The sequence below is a fragment of the Sorex araneus genome, chromosome X, assembly GCF_027595985.1.
Source record: "Sorex araneus isolate mSorAra2 chromosome X, mSorAra2.pri, whole genome shotgun sequence".
Lineage (NCBI taxonomy): Eukaryota > Metazoa > Chordata > Mammalia > Eulipotyphla > Soricidae > Sorex > Sorex araneus.
In genome coordinates, this window is record NC_073313.1 from 49,773,412 (window position 1) to 49,800,488 (window position 27,077).

Here is a 27,077-nt window from a genome sequence, read left to right on the forward strand (position 1 = left end):
CAGGCTCACCTTCCAAATGGGAGCTTTATACTAACTGAAATGTCACTCGAGGGGAGACTCTGCCATTTAGAGGCCACTTCTGGAAAGTCTTTTAAAAGATGTTGCCTCTGTATCATCTGCTTTTCAGTATTCATAGTGATGTTAGGTACTCTCCATCCTTTGCAGTCATATCTGATGGGTTAGGTGAATTCTGAAGTTTGATGATGACAATCTTAGGTAGAAATAAGCCACAATTAAAACAACTAAGCCCAGAGCAGTAGTACAGCAGGTAAGGCACTTGCCTTCATGCAGCCGACCCACATTCAATCCCTGGCACCAAGTATGGTCCCTGAGCCCCGCCAGGAATAAGCCCTTAGCACTGCCAGGTTTGGCCCAAAAACTAACAAATAAACAACTAAGCCCTTCCTTGTTCTTGTGTGGGTCATCCGCTGACCTGGATGGACGTGGGCTCTGGAGCGACTTGGCAAATTATCCTGTTGCTAAACTATGGAAAACTCATTTGGGGTAGAAGATGTATATGAAAGAGAGATTAGTTTGAAAATCAAACTCATAGTAAAATTTTTGAAATACCTGGAGCATCCAGCAGCTTCAAGTTTAAAAAGGTATGAGAGAAGGAAAAGAGATAATGTGTTTAAGAGAGAACACCAGCTTCTATAGAGTGGAAACAGGCAAGCACAGGAACATGTTCAAGGGAGAACTCAGGCTTGAAGAACTTGAAGAGTAAGCCTCATGCCACTCTTTCTTTCAAATGCAAATAGGTTAGTTTTGTTCATGAAAGGGAAGATAAGGTTGATGTTCCACTTCCCAGTCTTCCTGCTTAGGAAACCTAGATTGGAATTAGGTTTGTATGCTGACCACCACAGAAAGCTTGCCATATAATATCATAGCATAAAGAAAGTTGTTCTACGTACTGGGTGAAGGTTCTTACTGTCTGATTATCATGTAGCTGTTTTGCTCTAGACCTGGTTCTCTCCAAACCTCCGAGAAACTCTGAATCTATAGCTGGAAACTTGCGGGGAGGGCTTTGTTTGTTTTTTTGCAGGGGGAGCACACCAGGCAGTGCTTAGAACTTACTTCTGGCTCTGTACTAAGGATTCACTCCTGGTAGGGCTGGGGGGGACCAATAACGGTGTCGGCAATCAAAACTGGGTTTGTTGGGCTGGAGCAATAGCACAGCAGGTAGGGCGTTTACCTTGCACGCAGCCGACCCTGGTTCGATCCCAGCATCCCATATGATCCCCCGAGCACTGCCAGGAGGAATTCCTGAGTGCATGAGCCAGGAGTAACCCCTGTGCATCACTGGGTGTGACCCAAAAAGCAAAAAAAAAAAGGAAAAGAAAACCTGGGTCACCTGCGTGCAAGGCAAGCGCCCTACGCACTGTACTATCTCTCCAGCCCCTGAGAAGTGGTATTTTTTAAAGAATACATTAACTAAGACCCATTGAATTTTTGTTTGTTTGTTTTTTGGGGGTTTCTCTTTGAGTAAGACCATATGGGGGACCATCTGCAGTGATGTAATCGAACCAGGATCTGCCACCTGCAAGGCAAATAAATGTCTTAACCTCTGTACTGTATCTCCAGAAAACAACATTTCTTCAAGGTTGCAAAAAGCAGTTTCTAAATAAATCTCTAGTGTTCTTTTTAAATATTTTTATTGCAGCAGCCTTATCTAAGCTAGTTTCCATATCACTTCATACTCACTGGGAGGGTGGTAATAGTCAAAAGAGTAAACTATAACTATGATTTGCAATAATGTGGATAAATTGAAATTCCTGTGCTTTCTGGTATGGTAATGTGCAGCCACAGTGCAGAGCAGTATAGCAATTCTCAAAAATTTTAGATGTACAGTTACCATATGACCCAGCAATTGCACTTCTTGGTATATGCGTGTAGACTAAGTCTTCAAGACTATCATCAGGGTCCAGAGAGTTAGTACAGAGGTTATGGCACCTGCCTTGCATGTGGCCAACCCAAGTTTGAATTCCTAGAATCACATATGGTTCCTGAGCAAGACCAGAGGTCATTCCTGAGCACAGAGCCAGTAATACCCCTGAGCACCTCTGGATATGACTCCCCCACCCCCCAAAAAGAGATTAATCCTCAGGTTTAATAATTTACTACAAGGACTCACAGAATTCAGAGATATCATTATACACATAATTACATTTATTATTGTGAATGATATAGATTAAAATCAACAAAGCTACATACATAACATGGAGCTTCTACTTGCCCCCTCCAAGTGGAGTTATATGGACAGTGATTCTTTCTCCCAGTAATGATGCATAGTAATACAGAGTCTTGCCAAGCAAAAATCTTCCTTGTTAATTTGTCACAGAGGCACAGCTGACCACCTACATGGCTGATCTTAATCTCCATCCTCTCCAAAAGTCAAGCTGATACTGCATAGCTTAGAGCCTCTGCCATAAATCATCATTAGCACTGACTATCAGATACTGCCTAAGGCTCATCCCAGCCAAATAAACACACTATTTTGGGGGAGGTTGGGCCACACCCACTGCTACTTGAGTGTTACTCTTGGTCTTGGAAGTCACTCCAACAGTGTTTGGGGGACCATGTAATGTCAGTGATGAAATTGGGGTCAGCTGCATGCAAGAAAAGCACTACAACCCTTGTAACTACTATAACCTCTCTGCCCCTAAATAAGCACTCCTAGTAAGCAAGGCAGTCCAAGAATTTAGTCTGTTTCTTGGTAGCTGGGGATAAAGAGTCAAAGCTTTCTTTTGGCAAAGCTAATCTTTATTGCACATAACCAAAGAGAAATGAAAGCATATAACCATACACCCAAAAATGGCAAGCTAAAAACAAATGTTTCTCAGATCAAATTTATAGAAGTTAGAGAAAAATATTAAAAAATAAAAAAGGGCAATACATGAAGGGTAGGGATGTGGCACAAATGTGTACACAAATGTTCTTAGCAATACATTTCATTTTACCCCAAAATGAAAACAATGTAAATATCCCTCAGCTGGTGAATGATAAAAAATGTGGTATATTGGGGCTAAGGGAATAGGATAGTAAGCAGGCACTTGCCTTGCACACAGCTGACCCAGGTTCTATTGCCAGCATCCCTGAGCACTGCTGGGTGTGACCCAAAACCAAAATAAAACAAAAAAAATGGAATAGTACATTGTCATATTTTTAAAGCATTAAACTCTGATATATGCTACAATATGAATATAACTTGAAAATAAACTAAGTGAAAAATCAGGCAGAAGCAAACACATGTTATATAATTCCATTTATGCCCAATATCTAGGCAGGGAAAATCTGCAGAGACACAAGTAAAATAGTGGTGACTGAGACTGGGTTTGGAAAGGAAATTACTGCAAATGCACAAAAGTTTTCTTTTTTGGGTAATGATGAAAATGTACTAGAATTACTTAGTGATGGTTGTACAATACTGCAGATACACTATAAACCACTGAAATATATACTTAAAAGTGATGTTTTATTATATGAAAATTATATTTCATGAAAGCTTTATATTAATACAATAATACCTCCCAATTACCTTAAGTAATTTTAATAAATAAGAAGTGAATAAGATGTATTAAAAGTGCATTTTGTTTAATAGAATGCTAAATGTATGTTTTTGGAAAAAAGGGAATGATATTTGATTGGCACCAAAACCTTAAATTTATGGGTTTAAATTTATAAATTTAAAATTTAAATTTATCCCATTTATATCTTTAAATGGTCCTTTACCACTAAAATATATGGCCCTCCAATTCTAGATAGATATCAGAGAATTTTCCAAACCATAAGTGGATTTTATGTTGTTTAGCCAAAGGACAGTCTATTTTTCATCTTAAGTTCCCAGTTCTGGGGCCGGATGATAGAACTCTGGGTAGTTTGCTTGACTTGCACATGACCAACCAGGGTTCAATCCCTGAGACCCACTAGGAGTGATCCCTGAGCTCAGAGAAGGAGTAAACCCTAAGCACAACAAAACAAACAAAAAATAATAATTAGGTCCATCCAAATTCTTATGAATGTGTTGTCTTTTTATGTATTGTGTGACAGTCACATAGAATGATGCTCAGAGGCTCAGGACCATGGCCTGTGATTACAGAAGCCACCAGGCCACACCTCACAGTAAAGGGTACATTTATATGGTGCTGGGGATCAAACCCAAAGCCTAATACATGCAAGGGGACGTGAAATATTTTCTGCCTCTGTTTTTGTTGATTTTTATAAGAGCAGATTTTCTTTGTTACTTGTACAGCTTCTATTATGGTCAGTTTAGAACCAATCCTCCTTTTCTATGAGCTTTCTATGAGCTCTCAATTTTTTTTTGTTTATGGGCCACATGCAAGGCAAGTGCCCCACCCACTGTGCTATTTCTCTGGCCCCAAAACTCTCGATTTAGGTGCAGAATGTAGTTTCCCCTTCCCCCCCAGCCCCACTTTCTTAACACATCTTCTTTTCCTGCAGTGCTCAGTAAAAAGCTGCATTACTGCCTTTCATGTCACCTGTGCCTTTGAGCACAGCCTAGAAATGAAGACCATCCTAGATGAAGGAGATGAAGTTAAGTTCAAATCATACTGCCTCAAGCACAGCCAAAACAGGCAGAAACTGGGAGAGTCTGAGTACTCCCTACACAGAGCTACAGAACAGTGCCAGGCCAAAAGTGAGAAGATAAGCCTAAGGGCACAGAAGCTTCGGGAGCTGGAGGAGGAGTTCTACACCCTAGTCCGTGCAGAAGATGTGGCCACAGAACTAGGGATGTCCACAGTTGCAGCTGACTTTATCTATAACTACTGGAAACTAAAACGGAAAAGCAATTTCAATAAGCCGTTATTTCCACCAAAGGAGGATGAAGAAAATGGCCTGGTGCAGCCAAAAGAAGAGAGTATTCACACTCGCATGAGAATGTTTATGCATCTACGTCAGGACCTAGAAAGGGTAAGGTGAACTGCTCTTTGTGACTGGTTTTGTAGGTGTTGGTTTGCATAAAACTGGAGGTAAAGGAAGATCACATAACTCAACAGCAGAGTGCTTGCTTTGCAAATACAAAGCACTGGATGCTATTCAGCACAAAAGTTAGTAAAAGAAGGGGCTGGAGAGAGAGTACAGTGGGTATGGTGCTTACCTTGCACATGGCCAACCTGGGTTTCATCCCTGGCATTCCATACAGTCCCCCGAGCACCACCAGGAGCAATTTCTGAGTGCAGAGCCAGGTATAACCCCTGAGCACCATGGGGTGTAACCCAAAACAAAAAAAATGTAAGAAAAGATGAGGGAGAGTGGTAGTTCTAGCTTCAGTCTGCTTTGTTTCTATATATTTATTTTTGTGCCACACCTGGTAGTGCTCAGGAGCCCTGCATGGTGTTCAAGGAACCATGCGCTGGGATTCAACCCCAGACCTCCTACATGCAAAGAATGATTTCCAGATTGTTTTGCTCTTTCTGGCCCTATTTAGTTTTGTTTTTAAAAAGTCAGTTCAGGACCAGGGATGTGATTCACTGGTGGAGTACATTCCTTGCATGTACTCTCATTCCTTATGAGGCCCTAAGCAAAAATTGATCCCTAGCACTGTAAAAATATATATAGAAGGTCATGGGGCCAGAAAAAGAAATAGCAGGTAAAGCATCTGCCTTACACATTGCCAACCCAGGTTCTATCCCCCACATCCCATAGGGTCCCCCAAGCAGCACTAGGAATGATCTCTGAGCATTGCCAGGTGTAGCCCAAAAGCAAAATATATATAGAGAGAAGTTCAGTTAATTTATAGTGTGGGCTTCAGTATCATTGCTTATCTTCTGATTCAACTGTGGCCCCAGACATTGGGCACTGATTAAATTTTCTAGACATGTTCAAGGAGTTATGCTATGAACTTTAAATCCGAAGTAATTATTCTTTATTTTTACTTTGGCATTTGCCACCTAGTTTTTGTATCATTAAAATTTTATCACAGTCAAGAAAAATATGCACTGGGCACTATTTGCTTGGCAAATATTTGAAATGAACTGTTGAAACAGTTCAAATTAACTTCCCATATTAAGAGACTCAACTAGAATGGGTTCAAGGAAAATTAAATACTATCTATGCTAATTCTGCCATTTTAATCGTATGGTTTAATCATTTTATATTAAAGTCAAACATTACTTTTGGAGATGATATTGGTTAGATTTAGTCTTTCAAATTATCTTTGCCAATGAAGCTGTGGACTCATATTACAGTGGATAGACAGCTCATGAAATGAAAAGTGGATCCATGTATTTCATAATTACAGTTGGATAGACAGCCTATGAAATGAGAAGTGGATCCATCTTGGAAGCAGGCACTGTTGACATTTGGGCTGGATATTTCTTTGTTGTGCAGATTTGTCTTCTGCGCTGCAGGATGTTTAATAGGCCCTGATTTTACCCATTAGATACCAGTACATCTCTTCATGATAGTCACATTGTCACCTAGATCACTGTTTGGTTCTAGGAAGAACCACTGTTTTCTAAAGGCTGTATTGTAGTGTAAAAATAGTATTTGTGTTTGATTTGGGGGGAGGGGTTACAAAGACATGGGTTATTTGTACTTAAATGTACTTTTACTTGTATCATTGTGAGACACAAATTTACAAAGTTGCTCATGATTGACTTTCAGTCATACAATGGTCAAGGACCAATTCATTCACCAGTATCCACTTCATTCCATCAAGTGTCCCCAGTTGCCCTCCTGCCCCATAGCCTGTCTCTGTGACAGACCCTTTTCTTTTTTCCTGTGAGGCAGTGTGGTTTGCTGCAATACTGTTACTGAAAGGGTATTATGTATATGATTTTACTTCCTTTCAGCACCTAGTTTTGTCCAGAGTGATCACTTCCCACTATCATTGTCTTAGTGGTCCTTTCTCTCACCTAATGGCGCTGCCCACATTTTGGCCCATAAAACTATTTTTTAATTTTGGGGATCACACCCAGCAATCCATGGGCCATTAGCTACAGTCTTGAGCCCCAGCATGTAAAGCCTGTGCTTAGCCTATTGAGCTGTTTCTCTGGCCCCTTAGCTCACATTTTAAAATATGAGAAAAAAGTAATAAAATATGATACACATAGATACACATAGATTGGAGAGATTTCTCAAGTGCTGAGTGCATGTTTCGTGTACAGGAGGTCTGGGGAGATTTCTCAAGTGCTGAGTGCATGTTTCGTGTACAGGAGGTCTGGGTTTGATTCCAGGATCTCATGGTCAGTCCTTTAAGTGCCACTGGTAGTAGTAGCCCCTAAGCACTGCCAGGTGTGGCCCAACTCCCCATATGACATATGTATATAATATATCAATCATAGTAACTCACTGAATCCGTGAAGAGCCTATGAAGAAAGCACTATTGATTATCCCTGTTTACAAATTAGTAAATTGGAGCACAGAAAAGTTTAATGATTTGTCCAAGTCTGGGAGTATGAGACAAGAATTGATCATTATGGATGTGGAAACTGAAACACTAAGTGTGAACAGAAAAGCTACTTTCAGTCTTCCCAGATGACCTTTATCCTGCTGGTCCAGCACTCATTAGAAAATCATATCAAATTCTGGAGGCCAGAGAACTAGCTGAAGAGACTGAGCACATGCTTTGCATGCAGGAGGCCTGGGATTGATTTCTGGCTCTTTAGACCACCAGTCTTCCCTACCTGACTGTGCAAATAAATATGAAGCCCATGGTCATGCAGAGAGAATAATATTAGGAGGTTATTTTGGATCATTTTTGTGTTGCTGATGGATATGGGGACCATATCCAACATCTGACCTGCTCTTGGGTTCTGCCTTATCTCCTCACACTGCCCCCCTCCCTCGGACTTTAGTTGCCTTTAAACAATTTCAGTTGTAAGGTTTGTATAATGTGACCAAAATCTCTATTTGTGGGGGATTTGTGTTTCAGGTCCGAAATCTATGTTACATGATAAGCAGACGAGAGAAGATGAAATTGTCACAAACCAAAATACAGGAACAAATCTTCAGTTTACAAGTTCAGCTTGCTAACCAGGAAACTGCTGCAGGTAATCTGTATGTTTATAATGTTCAAAAAAATACTGTAGATTTTGGTAATATCCTATTTAACAATTCAAACTTTAATATTGATCTTAAAATCTTCAAAACCTTCAAATACCACGTTTCCTGTCCAACCTAATTTTACACAACCCATTCCACTGTCAGCTTAGGAAGCAAGAGATCTCAAGGTGAGATTGTTAGAGTTTCACATCTACAAGAGATTATCTAAGTCTCAGACAGATACTATGGGAGCCATGATAAGAGAGACAGGTGAGCATACTTACAGTATCTAAGCATGGAGAACTTGACTGGAATCATGATAGTCGTGTTCATTGCCTCATTTAGTACAGAGTCTGGGTAATCAAGAGTCACTTGGTAAGTGTGCAGAATCCTGGACCTTCCAAGGTTTAACCAGGAGAGCCCAGTGACAACAGAGAATTATCCCTGTATGCCAGAGAAATCAGTCCCTAGTCTATGTGGTTTCTAACTGGTGGGAGCCAGCCTCATCAGGCTTGTGGCATCCATAGGTAGCAACCTCTGGTAGTGATGACAACTGTGGCCATTTAGCATGGATCCTTAGGGAATGTATGTTTCCTATTGGAGCATCATCGTTCTCTCTCTGTGTCATTTTTGTGAGGCTAAAGGGAGATGGTGAGGGGCAAAATCAAATCCATATACTTGGAAGAATTTTTGTATAGTGCTTTCTATAGAGCCCTCAGAATAACAGAGGAAGATCTATTCTAAAATGATTGACAAGTGGGGCCGGACCGATAGCCACAGAGGGTAGGGCGTTTGCCTTGCACGTGGCCGACCTGGGTTCGATCCCCGGCATCCCATATGGTCCCCCAAGCACCGCCAGGAGTAATTCCTGAGTGCAAAGCCAGGAGTGACCCCTGAGCATCACTGGGTGTGACCCAAAAAAGCAAAAAAAAATAAAAATAAATTTTAAAAAATGATTGACAAGTGACATAGCTAGGTAACTGTGCCAGTACTCCTCAGGCCAAGCACATAGCAGGCACTGGTTGGAATATCATAAGTCCTTCCTGCTGGCCTTGCCACTATGAAACCTGCCCCATGCTTTTGTGAAGGTCATTTGTAGTCATGAAATTATTTTTGGTTAAGGTCATAATATACCTAGGAACCATCCACTGCTGCTTCTACTAATGTCAAGTTAAAGCACCTATTCAAATACTCCAAGCTAGATAGAATATTTTAGCACAAATTCTGAAACCTGTACTACATTTCTGAATTAGTATTTTACTTGCCTTCGGGATACCAGGAGAGATAGGAGAGTAGAGTCTGAAATATCTAACAAGGGTGGCCCACAGGCCATATAGTAAAATCATATGGTCTGGCCCTGGTAAGTCAGTCATGCATGCTTCATGTCAGTTGTAAATGGCCTGTCTACCTATATTATATGGCCTTCAAATGATGTTATAAATATCCAGTGGTCCTTAGCAGACAAAAAGTGTCCCAACCCTGGCTTATAACTAGAGAACTGCCCACTAACCATATAAACAAAGACACACACACACAGAAACCCTGTTCTAAACCATTACTAGTGACATTCTTTTCAAAACTGAAAGAATAAGTGAAAATGCTTGAAGACACACAAAGACAGGCACTTGATAAACATGAAGAGTGGGTATATGAATAATTGCCATAGTACACATGATGTTTACTAAGTCCGTCGTTATATAATCAGTTGTTTAAAAGCATCTTTCCTTTTTATCTCAGGACTGCCTTTGACAAATGCACTAGAAAATTCACTATTTTACCCACCACCAAGAATTACCTTAAAGTTAAAAATGCCCAAGTCGGCCTCAGAAGACTGCCAAAATAGCTCCACAGAGCCTGATCAAGGAACCCTCTCTCCTGGCAGCAGCTCCCCTGTTCGCAGTGTAAGGGGCACCCAGGAGCCACTAGAAATGAGAATGAAATCATACCCGAGATACCCACTAGAGGGCAAGAATCACTTGGCCAGCCTTGGCCATTCCAAGAGTGAAGCAAAGGATCCTAGTCCTGCTTGGAGAACTCCGTCTCCCGAGTTATGTCATGGGCAGTCAGTGGGTAAGCCTCTGGTCCTTCCGGCGGCCATGCATGGACAGTCCTCTATGGGGAATGGGAAAAATCAGTCTAACTCCAAATTTACCAAATCCAATGGTGTGGATGGCAGCTGTTCAGGGGATAGTACCCAGAAAGACAGCTCCAGTGAGGCATTCTGTGACCGTGAGCCTGTGCTCAGTTCCCACTTAGCTAGTCAGAGCAGCTTTAGGAAATCCAGCATGGAGCACTTTAGTAGGTCCTTTAAGGAGACTACCAATAGGTGGGCGAGGACCACAGAGGACCTCCAGCGCTATGTCAAACCTGCCAAGAATATTGGCCCCAAGGAACAGCACTGGGGCAAGCAGCACGTTAGGCGGGCTGCAGGCAGAGTTCCATATCAAGAAAATGATGGCTATTGCCCAGATGTGGAACTAAGTGATTCTGAAGTAGAAAGTGAGGGAACTAAAGAAAAAGTCAGGGTAAAGAGGGAGAGTTCAGACAGGGAAAATCCATCCCGTGATTCCAGGCGGGATTGCCGAGGTAAAAGCAGAGCGCATCACCTTTCTCGTAGTTCAACACAGAGGTGATTAAAAAATTTCAAGAATATTTGAGCCTGTGCCTCATATATTGGGGAAAAAACATACACCAAAAGGATTCTAGAATATTTTAGGAGGGGTTGTAGTGAGAAGGATAAAATGTTTTCATAACTGACTTGCAGTTTTTGAAATGGTTTCAAGTCCAATTTTTACAACTACATTATTGAGATTGCCAGAGGCTTTTTGCCAGAGGCTGTTGAAAACAACTCAGCCCAAGATATTTGCTCAGTAAATACTTTGGGAGAACTTTTCAGATACTTTAACACAATGACAATGACAAACATACTATTACGATTTCTTGCACTGTTAATAGATTTGCAAGAGATTATGAATCAAACACTAAAACTGACTTGTCTTTTGAAGCTACAGCATGTGACTCTCAGAGCTCCTGTCTGTAGGAAACTCCTAATTACACTGGTATCTTGGAAACCCTCTTCAGGGAGAGACCAGGGACCAACATCCCAGATACTGTCAAGCTCACTACCCTCTTCCTTTGCTTTTGCACAAGGATGAGTTCCTTTCACAGTATCTTACCTTACTGAGTCAATTCTCCTATTGCTTTTAGGTGTCCAGTGCCTGTTCCTAGACTTGTTAGTTGGGGACGCACTTGTAATTATTTCACCCCCGCTAACAAGTGTAAAAGGCTGATTGTGGATAGTGTTTACAAAAGTACAAAAGTACTACTTCTAAGGAAATGCTCTGATTCGCTCAGTTTAGGCATTTTTGAAGGATCCCAGAGCCTTTCCCAAAGTGAGACCATTTTGCGGGGGGAATGGGGGGGATTTGTGCCAGGTCAGGGTTTTTTGTTATTTTCAAGTAAGTTTGACTTAAATAAGTTTGGCTGACAGTTTTTGTATACCTGCTTTAATGTTTATAAAATTTTTATTGAGGTATAATTAAAATATAGTAAAATGCACAGAGGTTAAGTATTCTTACCTGCTTTAATTTTGAAACAGATTTTTATTGTCAAACAGAATTTGAAGGCATGTGTTTAACACATGGATATAATTTAGCTTTGTACCACTTTGAATCAGAGGAAATTTCCCAAGCAAAAAGGCTGGAGCCATTTTTCAGAAGTTGCTTACACCCTGTTCCCAAACTATCAGCCTTGATTAATTTTGGGGAGGAAGAGAATAATTACATTGTTGGGGGCGGGGGGATAAAACATGTCTGCTTCCCATTTAAAGAAGGGGAAATGTTACAGTTTTTAAAATGTGAAGCTGACTATAATTCTCTGCTCTCTTTTCTTCTTAGCCTTAAATTAATATTCTCTTTCTTCTAGTTTGGGAAATGTAGTGGGAGTTTTCAGATTTTAAGAAAAATGCCATTTTAGATTTCTAAAGATGCTGGTAAGACAGCCCAGCTGCTGAAGGTGTGCCAGTCAGTAAAGGCAGGGGGGTCCCTCTTTTCTCCATCAGCATGGGAAACTCAGTAGTTCTCTCCCTGGTTTTGTCCCTGTGACCTTGAAATGAGTTCCTTTGCTTTTGGTGTTTCCCCTCCTTTTCTAAAAAGCTCTGTATTTTTGCCTTTCTGTGGCTACATCTTCAAAATGTTTCTTTTGTGCCTGTGTACATGTGTGAACATGCCATAGCATGTGTGGTAGGTGTCCTGTATTTTGTTTGAATGAAAAAAGCTATGGATTATCCAAAATGAGGAAGATAATTTCTCCTACTTAATGCACTATGTTTCTGTGCTTTTCTTAGTTATTTTGGGGTAGATATTAATTTGACACCTTCGTGATAAAGAAATTATAATGGAGATGTGTTGTGAACTTCTGTTAGAGACCAATTCAGTAGCCTTTGTAACTTCATGCCTTTTAATTATGAGTGAGTGAGAGGAAAAGCAAACAGTGAAAAAGTGCTTCAGCCAAATTTCATATGTATGCCATTGGGAAGAGTATTGACTAAAAGGATTTCAGTCAGGGAAATATAGTTGTAATATTTTTACAGAATTTTCCTTGTTAAATGAAGGAGCCTTCAGTTGTGTAAATTTCGATTGCCCTAAAATGTATTTGCTACATTTTGCTGTTGTATGAAGTATTACCTCTTAACCTTCTTTGTTAACTTTTTCATTTTGTCTTATATAGTCCAGTTTTCAAGATTAGCTCCGTCTTTTTTCAGATGTCACCTTTCTACCAATACTTTTTCATTAAATTATAAAAGCTATCAACTACTGTCTGTCTCGTGTCTTTTATTTTGACAACTGGGTTTTAGAATATTTCACGTTTATTTTATGCTGATACATATTTTTCATCAGACAACAGATAGGGGGGTAAAGGAAAGAAGAGGAAGATGAACTGAATATTTAGAAGTCATGATTCTTGTAAATACCAGGGACCAAAAAAGAACTCTAGGGACTTCGACTGTACCCAGAAATTTTATCAGGCTAAGACCTGATAAAACCTTATGATCATCTTTAAAAATTGCCAGGGAAGGGCCGGAGCAACAGTACAGCAGGTAGGGCGTTTGTCTTGCACGCGGCCGACCCAGGTTCAATCCTCGGCATCCCATATGGTCCCCCAAGCAATGCCAGGAATAATTTCTGAGCCCAGAGCCAGGAGTAACCCCTGAGCATCACTGGTTATGACCCAAAAAGAAAAAAAAATGCCAGGGAAATGGACCCTGCTAAACTCAAAAAATTCAAGGGACTGGGGATATAACTCAGAGGTAGTGCACATACCTCTAATGTTTGAAACCCTAGATTCAAGCTCCTGTGCCACCAGAAATATACAGTCACACTGTTATGCTTATATCAGACATCAAATAAATAATACATTTTAAGGTAGTCTTTATACTTTCATCCATGAGAATATATTAATGTTACAGGGATTGTATGCTGTCATTCAGGGACTTTTGAGGGCTTTTATAAATATTTGCACTATATTTGAGAAATATTATTGTCAAAAATTATTGGGCAAATCAGAAGTGAAAAAAGTCAGCTGCATGCAAGGCAAGCACTCTACCCACTGTACCATTTCTACAGCCCCAGAAACTCATTATTAAATAATTGAATTTTCAGTTTAAAGCCTTCAAAAGAGAGGCTGAAGCAATAGCACAGTGGGTAAGGCATTTGTCTTGCACACAGCCGACTCGGGTTTGATTCCCAGCATCCCATATGGTCCCTCAGGCACTGCCAGGAGTAATTCCTGAGTACATGAGCCAGGAATAACCCCTGTGTATCGCCGGTTGTAACCCAAAAAGAAAAAAAAAACCTTCAAAAGAAAACTGATGCCTTTCTCTCTCGAATTCTAATAAAATCTAAGAACCAAATAATGTTACTTGTATAAAAACTTCCCAAAAATTGAACAGGAAAGAACAGTCCTCAACTATTCTATCAGACCAGCATTATCATGATACAAAAACCAGACAAAGACATGTTTAGATGCTTTGATAAAATCAGATGCTTCTCAAGCACCAACACTATATCCATAGTGTCCTCCAGCAATGCAGGGCCTGAGCAGCACTGCATTGTTACATTCTCACATTGAACCCCTAACCTGAGATTGTCCCCCAGTCCCCTGAGCACTGTTTGGGAAACAAAAGAAAAATAAACTAAGTTGAGCTAGGAAAGATAGCAAAGGGGTTAAGAAACTTGTATTGCATGTAACCAATCCTGTTCAATCCCCTGCACCACATACAGTTTTCTAAGCACTGAGACCAGAGTAAGCCCTGCACTCCATAGGTGTGGCCCAACCTCCCCTCGTGTAATAAAGTAGGCGTAAAAGATTTTAAATCTTTATCAAATTGGGCCGGGAATTTAGCTCAAGTGGTGAGCACATGATACTTGGCATTACATTCCCCCTAAGACAGCTGGGTGCGGCCCCAGTTAAAAAATAACTTTAGCAGCCAGAGAGAAAGTACAGCAAGTGGGGTGTTTGCTTTGCATACAGCTGTCATGGTTTCAGTCTCCAGAACTACATATGGTCCCTCAGGCACCACCTGGAGTGATCCCTGAGTACATTGCCAAGAGTAAGTCCTGAGCACAGTGGGGTGCAGTCCAAATTTAATAACAGCAGAATTTAATAACAACTATTTTTGACATGAATAATCTCAACAGGCACTTTGGTGAAAAAGACATGAATGACATACACACATGAAAACTTATACACCAGCATTTCTCAACTGCAGCCTTATGGCCCTCTCTGCGCCCCCAATATATTTCAAAGGTGCCCATATGAAAGTTATGTAAATGGGGGGCACAACATAAAACTAAGGAGGTGGTTGATAAGACGCTCACAGAGGAAAGAAGGTTGGAAGGGGGCTACAGAAAAATGTTGAGAAACACTGATCTATATACCATTAGTCATTAGGAAATGAAAATTAAAACCACAGTTAGGTGCCTTTATACATTTACTAGAATGGTTAAAATTCTAGACTCACGAAGACTCACCAAGGCCTAGTGTGATAAGATAGTGGATAGGGCTTTTGCCTTGCATATGGTTGACCTGGGTTCAATCCCTGTCACCCCATATAGTGTCCTGAGCCTGCCAGATGTGATCCCTGAGCACAGAGCCAGGAGTAAGCCCTGAGCACCACTGTGTGTGGCCCAGAAGAAAAAAAAAGACCAGAGTCCAAGGAGATAATAAAGACTTACTTCCTTTTGGGGTTGGGGGGCACACCTGGAAATGCTGAGGGGTTATACTGCTCTGGCCCCAAGCTCTTTTTGTTCTGAGGACCAGATCTGGCTATAATCAGGGCTTACTTCTGGCTCTGCACTCAGGGCTTTCTCCTGGCCAACTAAAAGGACCATATGGGGTGCTGAGTATCAAACTCGGGCTGGCTGAGTGCAAGGCAAGCACCGTACTCATTGTACTATCTCTCTGGCCCCAGAACTGGAACTTTTATAACATGAATTTTGGAATGTAAAATGGCACCAACCGCTTAGGAAAAGAGTGAAGTCTCTTACACATTAACCATAGATCTACCGTATGAGATAGTCATTCTGTTCCTATGTACTTATCTAAGACAAATGAAAACAAGTAAGAACCTGTCATATTAAGACAAGTATTCATGGTAGCTTTGTTACAGCCAGAACTGGAAGAAACTCAAATATCCATCAACACTTGAACAGATAAACCAGTTGTGGAATTTACATAATTTACATATAGGGAATACCTCAGTAATAAAAATGAGTGAACTAAAGACAGCAAGATAAATGAAACGCAAAGTAATTATGCTGTTGGAACATTGTATGCATGAAACCCTATCATTAACAGTGTCGTAAATCATACTGCCTCATATAAAATTAAAATAAAAATATGCTGAGTGAAATAAACTAAACACTGTAATTCTGTTTGTGTGTGTGTGTATAGAAAAAAGGAAACTAAGCATGATCTCTACCTTGGGATTCACCCGCATCTGAACCTGAGGTGTGTATACTCTTCAAAACTATTTCCATCGAAAAAAGGATAACTAGGATAGACAAAGGACCACTATGACAATAAGAGTTGAAAATGATCGCTCTGGACTAGAACTGAGTGCTGAAAGTTCATAAGGAAATATACATAATAATTTTTCAGTATCTGTAGTATCTGTATTGCAAACCATAATGCCCAAAAGCAAAGAGAGAACAACAGAGAGAGAGAGAGAGAGAGAGAGAGAGAGAGAGAGAGAGAAGTGCCTCCCATAGAGGCAAGTGGGGGGAGGGTAAGTAACTGGGGACATTAGTGTTGGGAAATGTTCACTGGTGAAAAGACCAGTGTTGAAACATTGTATGACTGAAATCCAATCATGATCAACTTTATAACTATCTCACAGTGATTCAATTAAAAGATAAACATTTTTTTAAAAAAGGGAATGAAAGGGGCCAAAGTAATAGTATATCAAATAGGGTCCTTGCCTGCAGGTGGCCCACCTGGGTTCAATCCTCGACACCCCATATGTTCCCCCAAACACCACAAGTGATTCCTGAGCACAGAGCAAAGAATAACCCCTAGGCAGCATGGTGTGTGGCCCAAAAATGAAAACTAAGTAAAAATCAAAGGGAAAAAAATGAATGCCAGCATTCACTGCATGACTGGAAGTTGGGAGCATGAAGAGCTGTAGGGAGGGGTAAGAAAAGGGACAAGGGCCAGAGCAATAAGTGGTACAGAAGTAGTGTATTTGCCTTGCACACAAGGATCACCTGGGTTTAATCCCTGGCATCTCATATGGTTCCCTGATCCCACCATGGGTGATCCCTGAGCGCAGAGCCAGGAGTAAGCCCTGAGCAATACCAGATGTGCCCCTCACTCCCACCAAAAAAAGGGCCAAGAGGAAACTGGGACATGATGAAAACACTGATGCTCTTAATAGTAATGGTTTCAGGCGTGAATACTTACGTCTACATTAATAATTATATTCTTTATTGTATCCGTTTATTGTATGTCTATTAAACATCAACAAAACTATTGAAAGAAAACCTTCAGTTATGTCTTTGCGTCCTCATAAACTCTCATGGGTCTGAACTTAGGTTTTATGCCGTCTCTGATGAGTAATGGTTGGCCTTTTTTCAGACTCTAGAAACACAATATTACACAAGGCCTTATCCTTACTACCCATGAAAGTTCTCGGTGTGTCTTCTGAAACTGAAACTTCAACTCTTTGCTGCTAAATACCTGCTTCCATCATGGTTTCCTACTGTATGTCCTCTGACATAATATATCTAGGACTATTATGAAATCATCACAATTACCACAATGAACTAATTTTTTTGGTTTGGGGTCGCACCCAGCAATGCTCAGGGATTCCTGGCTCTGCACTCAGGAATTACTCCTGGCGGTGCTCAGGGGACCCTATGGGATGCCAGGGATTGAACCTGGGTCAACCATGTGCAGGCAAGCACCCTACTCACTGTGCTCCGAGCTTTGAACAGTGGTAGTATCTTGGCCAATGAGGTTTATCCGAGGTACGATTATTGCTAATTGCACTATCCCTCCGGCTTCTGACAATGAATTTTCAACATGAACAAGGTTGTTTCTCTAACAGGTACCTTAGAACCAAAAGAGAAGAAAATCTCATAAAGAAGAATGCTTTTGTATTAAAGAGAAAAATTCCCAAGCATAGGAGATTTTATTAGCTGTGTTTTCCTTTTTTCTTTATTTTTTTAATTTATTAATTTTTCTATTAGTGAATCACCGCGAGAGTACAGTTAGATTTACATATTTTCGTGCTTGTGTTTCAGTCATATAGTGCTCGAGTACCCAACCCCTCCATCAGTGCCCATTCTCCACCACCAATGATCCCAGTATCCCTCCCACCCCCATACTCCATCCCCCCCACCACCCCACCCCGACTCTGTGGCAGGGCATTCCCTTTTGTTCTCTCTCTCCTTTTGGGTGTTGTGTTTGCAATAGGGGTATTGAGTGGCCATCGTGTTCAATCTATAGTCTACTTTCAGCACGCATCTCCCATTCTGAGCGGGCCCCCCCACCACACTTTACTTGGTGTTCCCTTCTCTATCTGAGCTGCATTTTCCCCCAGCATGTGAGGCCAGCTTCCAAGCCATGGAGCAAACCTCCGGGTCCTTATTTCTACCATTCTTGGGTGTTAGTGTCCCATTCTGTTGTTTTATATTCCACAGATGAGTGCAGTCTTTCTATGTCTGTCTCTCTTTCTGACTCATTTCACTTAGCATGATACTTCCCATGTTGATCCACTTATATGCAAAGTTCATGACTTCATCTTTTCTAACAGCTGCATAGCATTCTATTGTGTAGATGTACCAAAATTTCTTTAACCAGTCATCTGTTCTCGGGCACTCGGGTATTTTCCAGATTCTGGCTGTTGTAAACAGTGCTGTGATGAACATACAAGTGCAAATGTCATTTCGACTACATTTTTTTGCCTCTCCAGGATATATTCCCAGAAGTGGTATTGCTGGGTCAAATGGGAACTCAATTTCTAATATTTTGAGAAGCGTCCATATTGTTTTCCAAAAGGGCTGACCCAGTCGGCATTCCCACCAGCAGTGTAGGAGGGTTCCTTTCTCCCGCATTCACGCCAACACGGGTTGCTTTTGTTGTTTTGTATGTGTGCCAGTCTCTGTGGTGTGAGGTGGTATCTCATAGTTGTTTTGATCTGCATCTCCCTGATGATTAGTGATGAAGAGCATTTTTCATGTGCCTTTTGGCCATTCCTATTTCTTCCTTGAGAAAGTTTCTGTTCATTTCTTTGCCCCATTTTCTGATAGTGTTGGATGTTTTCTTCTTGTAAAGTTCAACCAGTGCCTTATATACCCTTGATATCACCCCTTATCAGATGGGTATTGGGTGAATATCCTTTCCCATTCTGTAGATTGTCTTTGTATTCTGGTCACTGTATCTTTTGTGGTGCAAAAGCTCCTTAGTTTAATATAGTCCCATTTGTTTATCTGTTTCCACTTGGTTGATCACTTGTATGTCATCTTTGAAGAACCTTTAGCTTCAATTTCGTGGAGGGTTTTGCCTACCTTGTCTTCCATGTACCTTATGGATTATGGTCTGATGTTGAGGTCTTTAATCCATTTTGATCTGACTTTTGTGCATGGTGTTAGGTCAAGGTCTAAGCCCATTCTTTTGCATGTGGTTGTCCAGTTGTGCCAGCACCATTTGTTAAAGAGGCTTTCCTTGCTCCACTTCACGTTTCTTTCTCCCTTATCAAAGATTAGATGATCACACATTTGGGGTTGTGTGTAGGGATATTCCACCCTGTTCCGTTGGTCTGTGGTTCTGCTTTTGTTCCAGTACCATGCTGTTTTAATAGCTACCGCTTTGTAGTAGAGTTTAAGGTTGAGGAGGGTAATGCCTCCCATCATTCTTTTCCCAAGAATTGCTTTAGCTTTCATGGGCGTTTATTGTTCCATATGAATTTCAGGATTGTTTGATCCATTTTTTTTAAAGAATTTCATGGGTATCCTTTAGGGATCGCATTGAATCTGTATAATGCTTTGGGGAGTATTGCCATTTTGACAGTGTTGATTCTCCCTATCCATGAGTAGGGGATATGTTTTCATTTCCTTATGTCCTCTTTTATTTTGTGGAGTAGCCCGTTCACAGTCGTCCCCCAGAAAATCAAGTACCTTGAAATCAGCTTAACTAAGCTATGTTTTCTTATACCAAAGATTAGTGAATAGTAGCTTTAAGTATATATATATATATATATATATATATATATATGTATATATGTATATATATATGAGGAGGGGGGCTGGAGCTATAGTACAGTGGGGTGGGTGCTTGCCTTGCATGTGGCCATCTCTGGTTTTTTAAGTTTTTTTTTTAATTTTTTTATTGAATAACCATGAGAACAGTTACAAAACTTTCAGGTTTAAGTCTCAGTCATATAATTATCAAACACCCATCCCTTCACCAGTGCACATGTTCCACCACCAAGAACCCCAGTATACCCCCATACCACCCCCCACCCTCACTGTGTGGCAGATGATTTTCACTTAACTCTCTCTTTACTTTGATTACATTCAATGTTTCGACAGAAAACCCACTATTATTATTTGGAATTTTTCCCCAATGATCAGACCTGCCGAAAAGGCATCATTTGATCATTTGTTTTCTATTGCTGATAATGAAGAGCATATGATTTTGGATTTCTGGTATTTTAGTAATTAAGTCCAGAGTGATTTCTGCCAGAAGCCACTGGGTTCCGAAATTGGTTTGTGTGCCTCTGGGATCATGGCCATTCAGGAGCAGAGGAGCCGTTCATGGGGGGCCGCTCAGGGTCTCATCTGGGCGGGGAGCAGTGCTGGTACCACCCCTCCATCCCAAGATTTCCTGTGCGCCTCCATCACTGCAAACTCATACCTCCATCCAATGGGCTGTGAAAGATGGTGGTCGCCATGCTGCCACCACCAAAAGGAAAGGCCGAGTGACAAAAACCTTTCCCCTCCCTGGATGGCATGGGGCCGTTCACAGTCTAGAGGCATTTCTGCAAGAAGCTGCTGGGTCCCGAATTTATATTTTGCTTGGATATGATATTCAACACCAACATTCAAGCCTGCCTTCTAGGGGCAGATGCTAGATCATCTATTTTCCATTGCTCACTTTGTATATCAAGAAAGGTCACGCGGTCAGATAAATAGTCCTGGTCCCCACATACCGGAGCCATGCTTGTAGAAGCTCGTGGTTACCAGAATTCCATCTGGAGAAGGTGGGGAAACTGCACCTTCTCCATCTGGGGCACCCCAGTGATATCGGCTCAGTTTGGGGCCCAGCACATTCTCCCGTGTTGCAGTGCCCGCCGGCCAAGATTCTTCACTCTGGCCATCTCAAGTCTTATCCCCAACACCCCGTATGGTGGCCCAAGCACCGCCAGGAATGATCCCTGAGGGAAGAACCAGAAGTAAGCCCAGAATTCATCTCGGTTTAGCCCCAAATCCAAATAGATATATATATATATATCTCCAAATATGTATAATCCATATGTATAAATCCATATATGGACACATATCCAAATATATATAATTCATACACATAATATATATTACATTTATTTATTGTATTTATTAAATATGTTATAAATAAGTATAAATATGCATTAAATATATAAGTATAATGTATGTTTGCATATATAAATAAATCTGTATGGAGGGCGAGAGTGATAGTACAGTGGGTAAGGCACATGGGTAACCTGGGTTCAGTCCCTGGTTCAGTCCCATATTTTCCCCTGAGCCCACCAGGAGTGATCCCTGAGTGCAGAGCCAGACATAAGCAAGTACCACCAGGTGTGGGCCAAAAACTGAACAATAATAAATTAAAAATTTGCTTGTCGTTTACTTGTCATCATCTGTCAAGATGTCCAAAAGAAAAGAAAACTTTATTAAATAATGCTCTTTTTTGAATATTAAAAAGCATATTTAGGGACCAGAGTGATATCACAGCAGGTAGGACACTTGCTTTGCACGCAGCTGACCCAGGTTTGATCCTCAGTATCCGATATGATCCCCTGAGTCCCATCAATAAGGATTCCTGAGTGCAGAGCCAGGAGTAACCCCTGAACATTGTCAGGTATGGCCCCAAAACAAAGAATATTTATATAATAGTCTTTGGGAGCTGAGGCGATAGCACAGCGGGTAGGGCATTTGCCTTGCACGCGGCCGACCCAGGTTCGATTCCCAGCATCCCCTATGGTCTCCCAGCACTGCCAGGAGTGATTCCTGAGTGCAGAGCCAGGAGTAACTCCTGTGCACTGCTGTGTGTGACCCAAAAAGGAAAAAAAATAGTCTTTGTTGCTATAGTCAAAAGGAAACAAATTTAATTCCTGATTACAGGAGGAGCTTTTGATGTGACAGAGTTGTCAAATTAGTTTACCATTTAAAGATAATGCCAGGACTAACTCTAAAACTTCTGTATTTCCTATAAGGGTTTTGGTTTGGTTTATTTAGTTTGGGGGCCACACCTGGTAGGTGGTAATTAGGAGTTAACCCCTATCTTAGTGCTCAGGGGTCACTGGTTTTATAACTTAAAGTAAGTTACCACTGTTCCATAGCTTTGTACATGTATGTATGTACATAGAAACAAATAAATGGAATGATAATAGTAAATATCTTTGTAAAGAGTTTATGAAGTATTTCATTGCTACAAATCATAAGGATTCAATGATAGCTAAAATTGAAATTTCTAGATCTTAAATAACATGGAGACTTAGACAAATTATTAAGTTAATCACTATGTATGATTTAGGTGCTTGGACAGTTTCTAAGTAAGAAACAGAAAAAATTGATCAGGGGCCAGAGCAGTAGTACAGCATGTAGGGCATTTGCCCTGCACGAGGCCTAACCAGGTTTGATCCTTCGCATCCCATATGGTCCCCCAAGCACTGTCAGGAGTGATTCCTGAATACAGAGCCAGGAGGAACCTGTGAGCATTGCCGGGTGTGACCCAAAAAGAAAAAAAAGAAAAAATTGGTCACTAAACATAAATTTTTATTCTTGTTTACTAGAATGACAAACTTTATCACCCACCAATCATAAGAAATGTCAGAGAACTAATGAAATTTTTTTTTAATTTTTATTAGTGAATCACCGTGAGGTACAGTTACAAACTTATTAACTTTCATGTTTGCATTTTGTTTACATCCTTCCAACAGTGCCCATTCTCCACCAATGTTCCCAGTATCCCTCCCACCACTCCCACCCCAATACCCCACCCTCTGTGGCAGGGCATTCCCTTTTGTTCTCTCTCCTGTTGGATGTTGTAGTTTGCAATAGAGGTATTAAGTGGCCATCATAGAACTAATGAAATTTTAAAACCCAAATCATCAAAGCTTTGAGAAGTTCTTTGAATGTTTACCCATGCTCAAATGCTGTCATTGTTCTTGGTAGCAATAAAATATGTACCCTGGAATCCTCTTGTTACATCCTTCAGAGTCAATGGATTTCCCAACACGTTTTGCAAAGAACTTCCAATCCTGAACCCTGACCTATTGCAAACTGATATGTCTACTGCAGGAGACTCAGAGAATACCTCCAACATTTTCACCAGAAGGCACAACTTGCGTTTTCAAAGCACGCACCGAAGCAGCTGCCACACAATCTCAAATCTGCAGGGTTGGGTCTCTGAAAAGATATCAGAGTAAGCCTGCCTGTAAGCTTCAATGGAAAAGACCTTATCAGGTCTATTAGCAACTGTCATAGCAATAAAATGTCAAGATATTGATGTGAAGCTCATGGTTCCCATCTTAGAAGATATACATCACTTTATGCCGACTTCTAGACAGCCTTTCTACTGGGGCACTTTAAATAGGGGTTTTTTTAGGAATCCTCTAGAGACGACTTGGACTATACCCAGCAGTTCAAAGGGCTGACTCCTGTTGCTCAGGGAACTAGATGGGATTCAGAGAATTGAACCTAGGTCAGTTACCTGCAAGACAAGTGCCCTACCCACAGTACTATCTCTTATTTTCTAAGCCTTCATCAGGCTTTTTGTTTCCTTTTATCTTGCCTATTATAGTTTATTCTGGACAGTAACTAACCACCTTGTTTTTCCAATATGCTCCACTTTATCTTCCTTCTCTGACTTTGGACCCCCTGTGATTTTCTCCCACTCAAGAAAATAACAAAACCTTTTGTATGTGATTTTCTCAGAACACAGCTCCTGCTCCGAATTTAACTGTTTGCTGACAAGAACATCATCTTTCTTCCTTATAACACTTTAAAATGTGCATTTCCTTTTAGAGTCTCCTTCTGGTTGATTCCCTCACATCATTAATCCCAAATTTTGTCACACAAAACATGATTTCACATCAACAAAATACTTTCGTTGAGGTCACTTGCCACCCTGAGAGCAAAGCCCAGCCCATCAGGCATGGGAACTGATATTGGGGTTGTACCTAGCTGTAATCATTTGCTCGCCTCAGAGATGCTCTTTGCAGGAGCCATTTTACTCCTCTCACAGTATGGTCCCATTTCAAGGAGCATGTAATTACTTACTGCAAATTGCTACTTATGCTCCTATAGAGTCTGCCACCCATTAGCAATCCTACCTATTTGTCACACTATACTTCACCCAGCATTTCCGGTATAATTGTTAAGAGACTTTCAGATATTTATAACTACCACCCTTCCTATGGAGCATGTATTCATGATAAAAGAGGCTGACACAGGTGAAATTGGATCTCCCAGGAAAGAGAAGTGACTTCATGTATACGATGTGAGTTGCAGACCCCACAATGGGGAAACGGGGTTCAGGATTCATCTCTGATCCTAGCAGATGTCATAAACAATACCACTTTTTCTCTCAGGAGATCTCCCTGGAAAACAGTTAAGCCATGAGCCATCTCCTAGTCCTTGGTTTCCCTTGACAACCAAATGGGAGTTATGATTTAGCAAATACTTCTTTCTGCACATACACAAACTTGACAGGTGAAGTAAGAGTTTATGATGGGGGCTGGAGCGATAGCACAGCAGGTAGGGCATTTGTCTTGCACACAGCTGACCCGGGTTCAATTCCCAGCATCCCAAAAGGTCCCCTGAGCACTGGCAGGAGTAATTCCTGAGTGCAAAGCCAGGAGATACCCCTGTGCATCGCCAGGTGTGACCCAAAAAGCAAAAAAAAAAGAGTTTTTGATGACTGAACTGGAGCACACAGCACCAGGTTTGATCCCTGACACTAAATATGTTCACCTGAACCCTGCCAGGAGTGATCCCTGAGCACAGACCCAAGAGTGACCCCTAAGCACCTCTGGGTGTGGCCCCCAAACAAACACAAATAAGAGTTTCTGATGAGACTTAAATAACAAATCACCAGCTTTGTGGGAGACCAGATGGACTTGGAGAAAAGCCTTCCATGGCCCTTAGGCCCCGGTACCTGTACCTTTTAATATCTATTAAAAGGGGATTCTGTGGGCTGGAGCGATAGCACAGTGGGGAGGGCGTTTGCCTTGCACGCCACCGACCCGGGTTTGAATCCCAGCATCCCATATGGTCCCCTGAGCACCGCCAGGGGTAATTCCCGAGTGCATGAGCCAGGAATGACCCCTGTGCATTGCCGGGTGTGACCCAAAAAGAAAAAAAACAAACAAACAAAAAAAAAGGGGATTCTGCTTTTTGGAGGGATTCTGTTTGTTTTGGGGTCACACCGGACAATGCTCAGGGGTTACTCCAGATTCTGTGCTCAGGAAATACTCTGGTGGTGCTCAGGGGACCATATGAGATGCCGGGGATTGAACTTGGGTTGGCCACATGCTAGGAAAATGCTGTAACCACTGTATTGTCTCTCCAGCCTCTATTAAAAGTGCATTCTGGGGGCCACAGTGATAGTACAGTGGGTAGGGCATTTGCCTTGCTACGCGGCCAACCCGGGTTCAAACCCCAGTATCACATATGGTCCCCCAAGCACCGCCAGGAGTAACCCCTGAGCCATTGCTGGGTATGATCCAAAAAGCAAAAAAAGGACATTCTGGGGGGCCAGAGTGATAGCACTGCAGATAGGGTGTTTGCCTTGCACAGATCTGACCTGGGTTCGAACCCTGGCTTCCCGTATGATCCCCTGAGCACCCTCAGGAGTAATTCCTGAGTACAAAACCAGGAGATCCAAGAATAACCCCTGAGCATCACTGAGTGCAACCCCAAAAGCCTAAACAAATGAATAAAAGGACATTCTGCGTGTGGTCAGCACAGAGCCAGAAATAGTCCCTGAGTACTGCAAGGTATGGCTCCTAAGCAAGACAAAGAAACCAAAAAAACTTGTTTGTGGTCATTGCCTAGGATTCATTTGGCTGCTGTATCCTGTCCAGTCTTTTTTTTGCCCTGTCCAGTCTTAAATGGCACTGTGTGGCTCTGGTCATATCAGAGGAGATAATGAGTCATTCTGTAACAGAAGCAGCAGCAGAGGAGCTGGAGAGATAGTACTGCAGGTAAGCCCACTCTCCTTGCACAAGGCCGACCTGGATTCAATTCCTGGCATCCCATATGGTCTCCCAAGCACCACCAGGCCTTATTCCTGAGCACAGCGCCGGTAGTAACACCTGAGCATCTCCAAATGTGGCCCCAAAACAACAACAACAACAAACAGAAACAGAAGCCTGACTCCTTAGTAGGGACAACTTTCTCACCTTCCTTCAGGCCAGTGGTATCTCCCCAAAATGTTAAGATCAACATAGATACAGATCCTGTGACCTCACTTCATCTAACCTTGTAGGAAAGAGAGAGGTAAAGGAATGTAGTCCCTGAGTCAGAGAAATAGTCCAGCAGATACGGCACTTGCCTTGCATGCAGGTGGACCCCAGTTCAATCCCAACCACTGCATATGGTCCCACGTGCACCCAGGTGTAAGCCATGTGTCTCACACACACCTCAAAAAAGAAACATAATCACTTTTCAAATCACAAAAGTAGATCCTCTCCTAGCTCGTCTGAATGGGTGCTAGCTATCTGGGTTTCTTACACAATCACACGGCTGGGTCATGGCCCCATCTACCAACAGTCCCAGACAAAGTACACAGGAAGGCTGTGGAGAACAATATGGTTTTGAACATGCCAGTGGTGCTGCTGAGGAAAATGTTAAATATACTGTTCTGTAGCTTGGGATATTTCCTGAGCCATCAACATTTAGGAATTTGGAGAGTCATAGGACAGGTAGAGAGCACAAAAATAATCCCAGAGACCCCCATGAGAACCCCATTCTGGCCAGGCTCAATAAGTGTCCTTTAAATTCTTATTTTTTCTGGGGTCAGAGTGATAGTACAGTGGGTAGGGCACTCGCCTTGCGCACAGCTGACCCAGGTTCAATCCTTGACATTCCTGATGATCCCCCGAGCACCAACAGGAGTAATTCCTGAATGCAGAGACAGTACTAACTCCTAAGCATCGCTGGGTGTGGCCCAGAAACTGAAAAAAAAATCAACAGAAGAGACAAGTTTGACTCCTAGCACCAACTTTCTCACCTACCTTTGGGCAGCCATATCTTTGAAACTGTAAAGATCAACATAGATTCAGGTCCTGTGACCTGACTTCATCTAAC

At 41.6% G+C, this 27,077-nt stretch overlaps 1 protein-coding gene and 1 pseudogene across 2 annotated transcripts in view; both read left to right on the plus strand.

Annotated features, from left to right (window-relative positions):
• Nucleotides 1-12,809, plus strand: part of JADE3 (jade family PHD finger 3) — a 159,079-nt gene extending 146,270 nt beyond the window's left edge. For both annotated transcript variants that reach the window (XM_055122193.1, XM_055122192.1), the window contains exons 9-11: nucleotides 4,459-4,929; nucleotides 7,895-8,012; nucleotides 9,742-12,809. In XM_055122193.1, the coding sequence (XP_054978168.1) occupies nucleotides 4,459-4,929; nucleotides 7,895-8,012; nucleotides 9,742-10,637 (1,485 nt within the window). In that variant the 3' untranslated portion in view covers nucleotides 10,638-12,809. The remainder of the gene's footprint in view (nucleotides 1-4,458; nucleotides 4,930-7,894; nucleotides 8,013-9,741) is intronic.
• A 4,677-nt stretch (nucleotides 12,810-17,486) lies between these two features.
• On the plus strand, nucleotides 17,487-17,602 carry LOC129400365 (U4 spliceosomal RNA; annotated as a pseudogene).
• The last annotated feature ends 9,475 nt before the right edge of the window (nucleotides 17,603-27,077 follow it).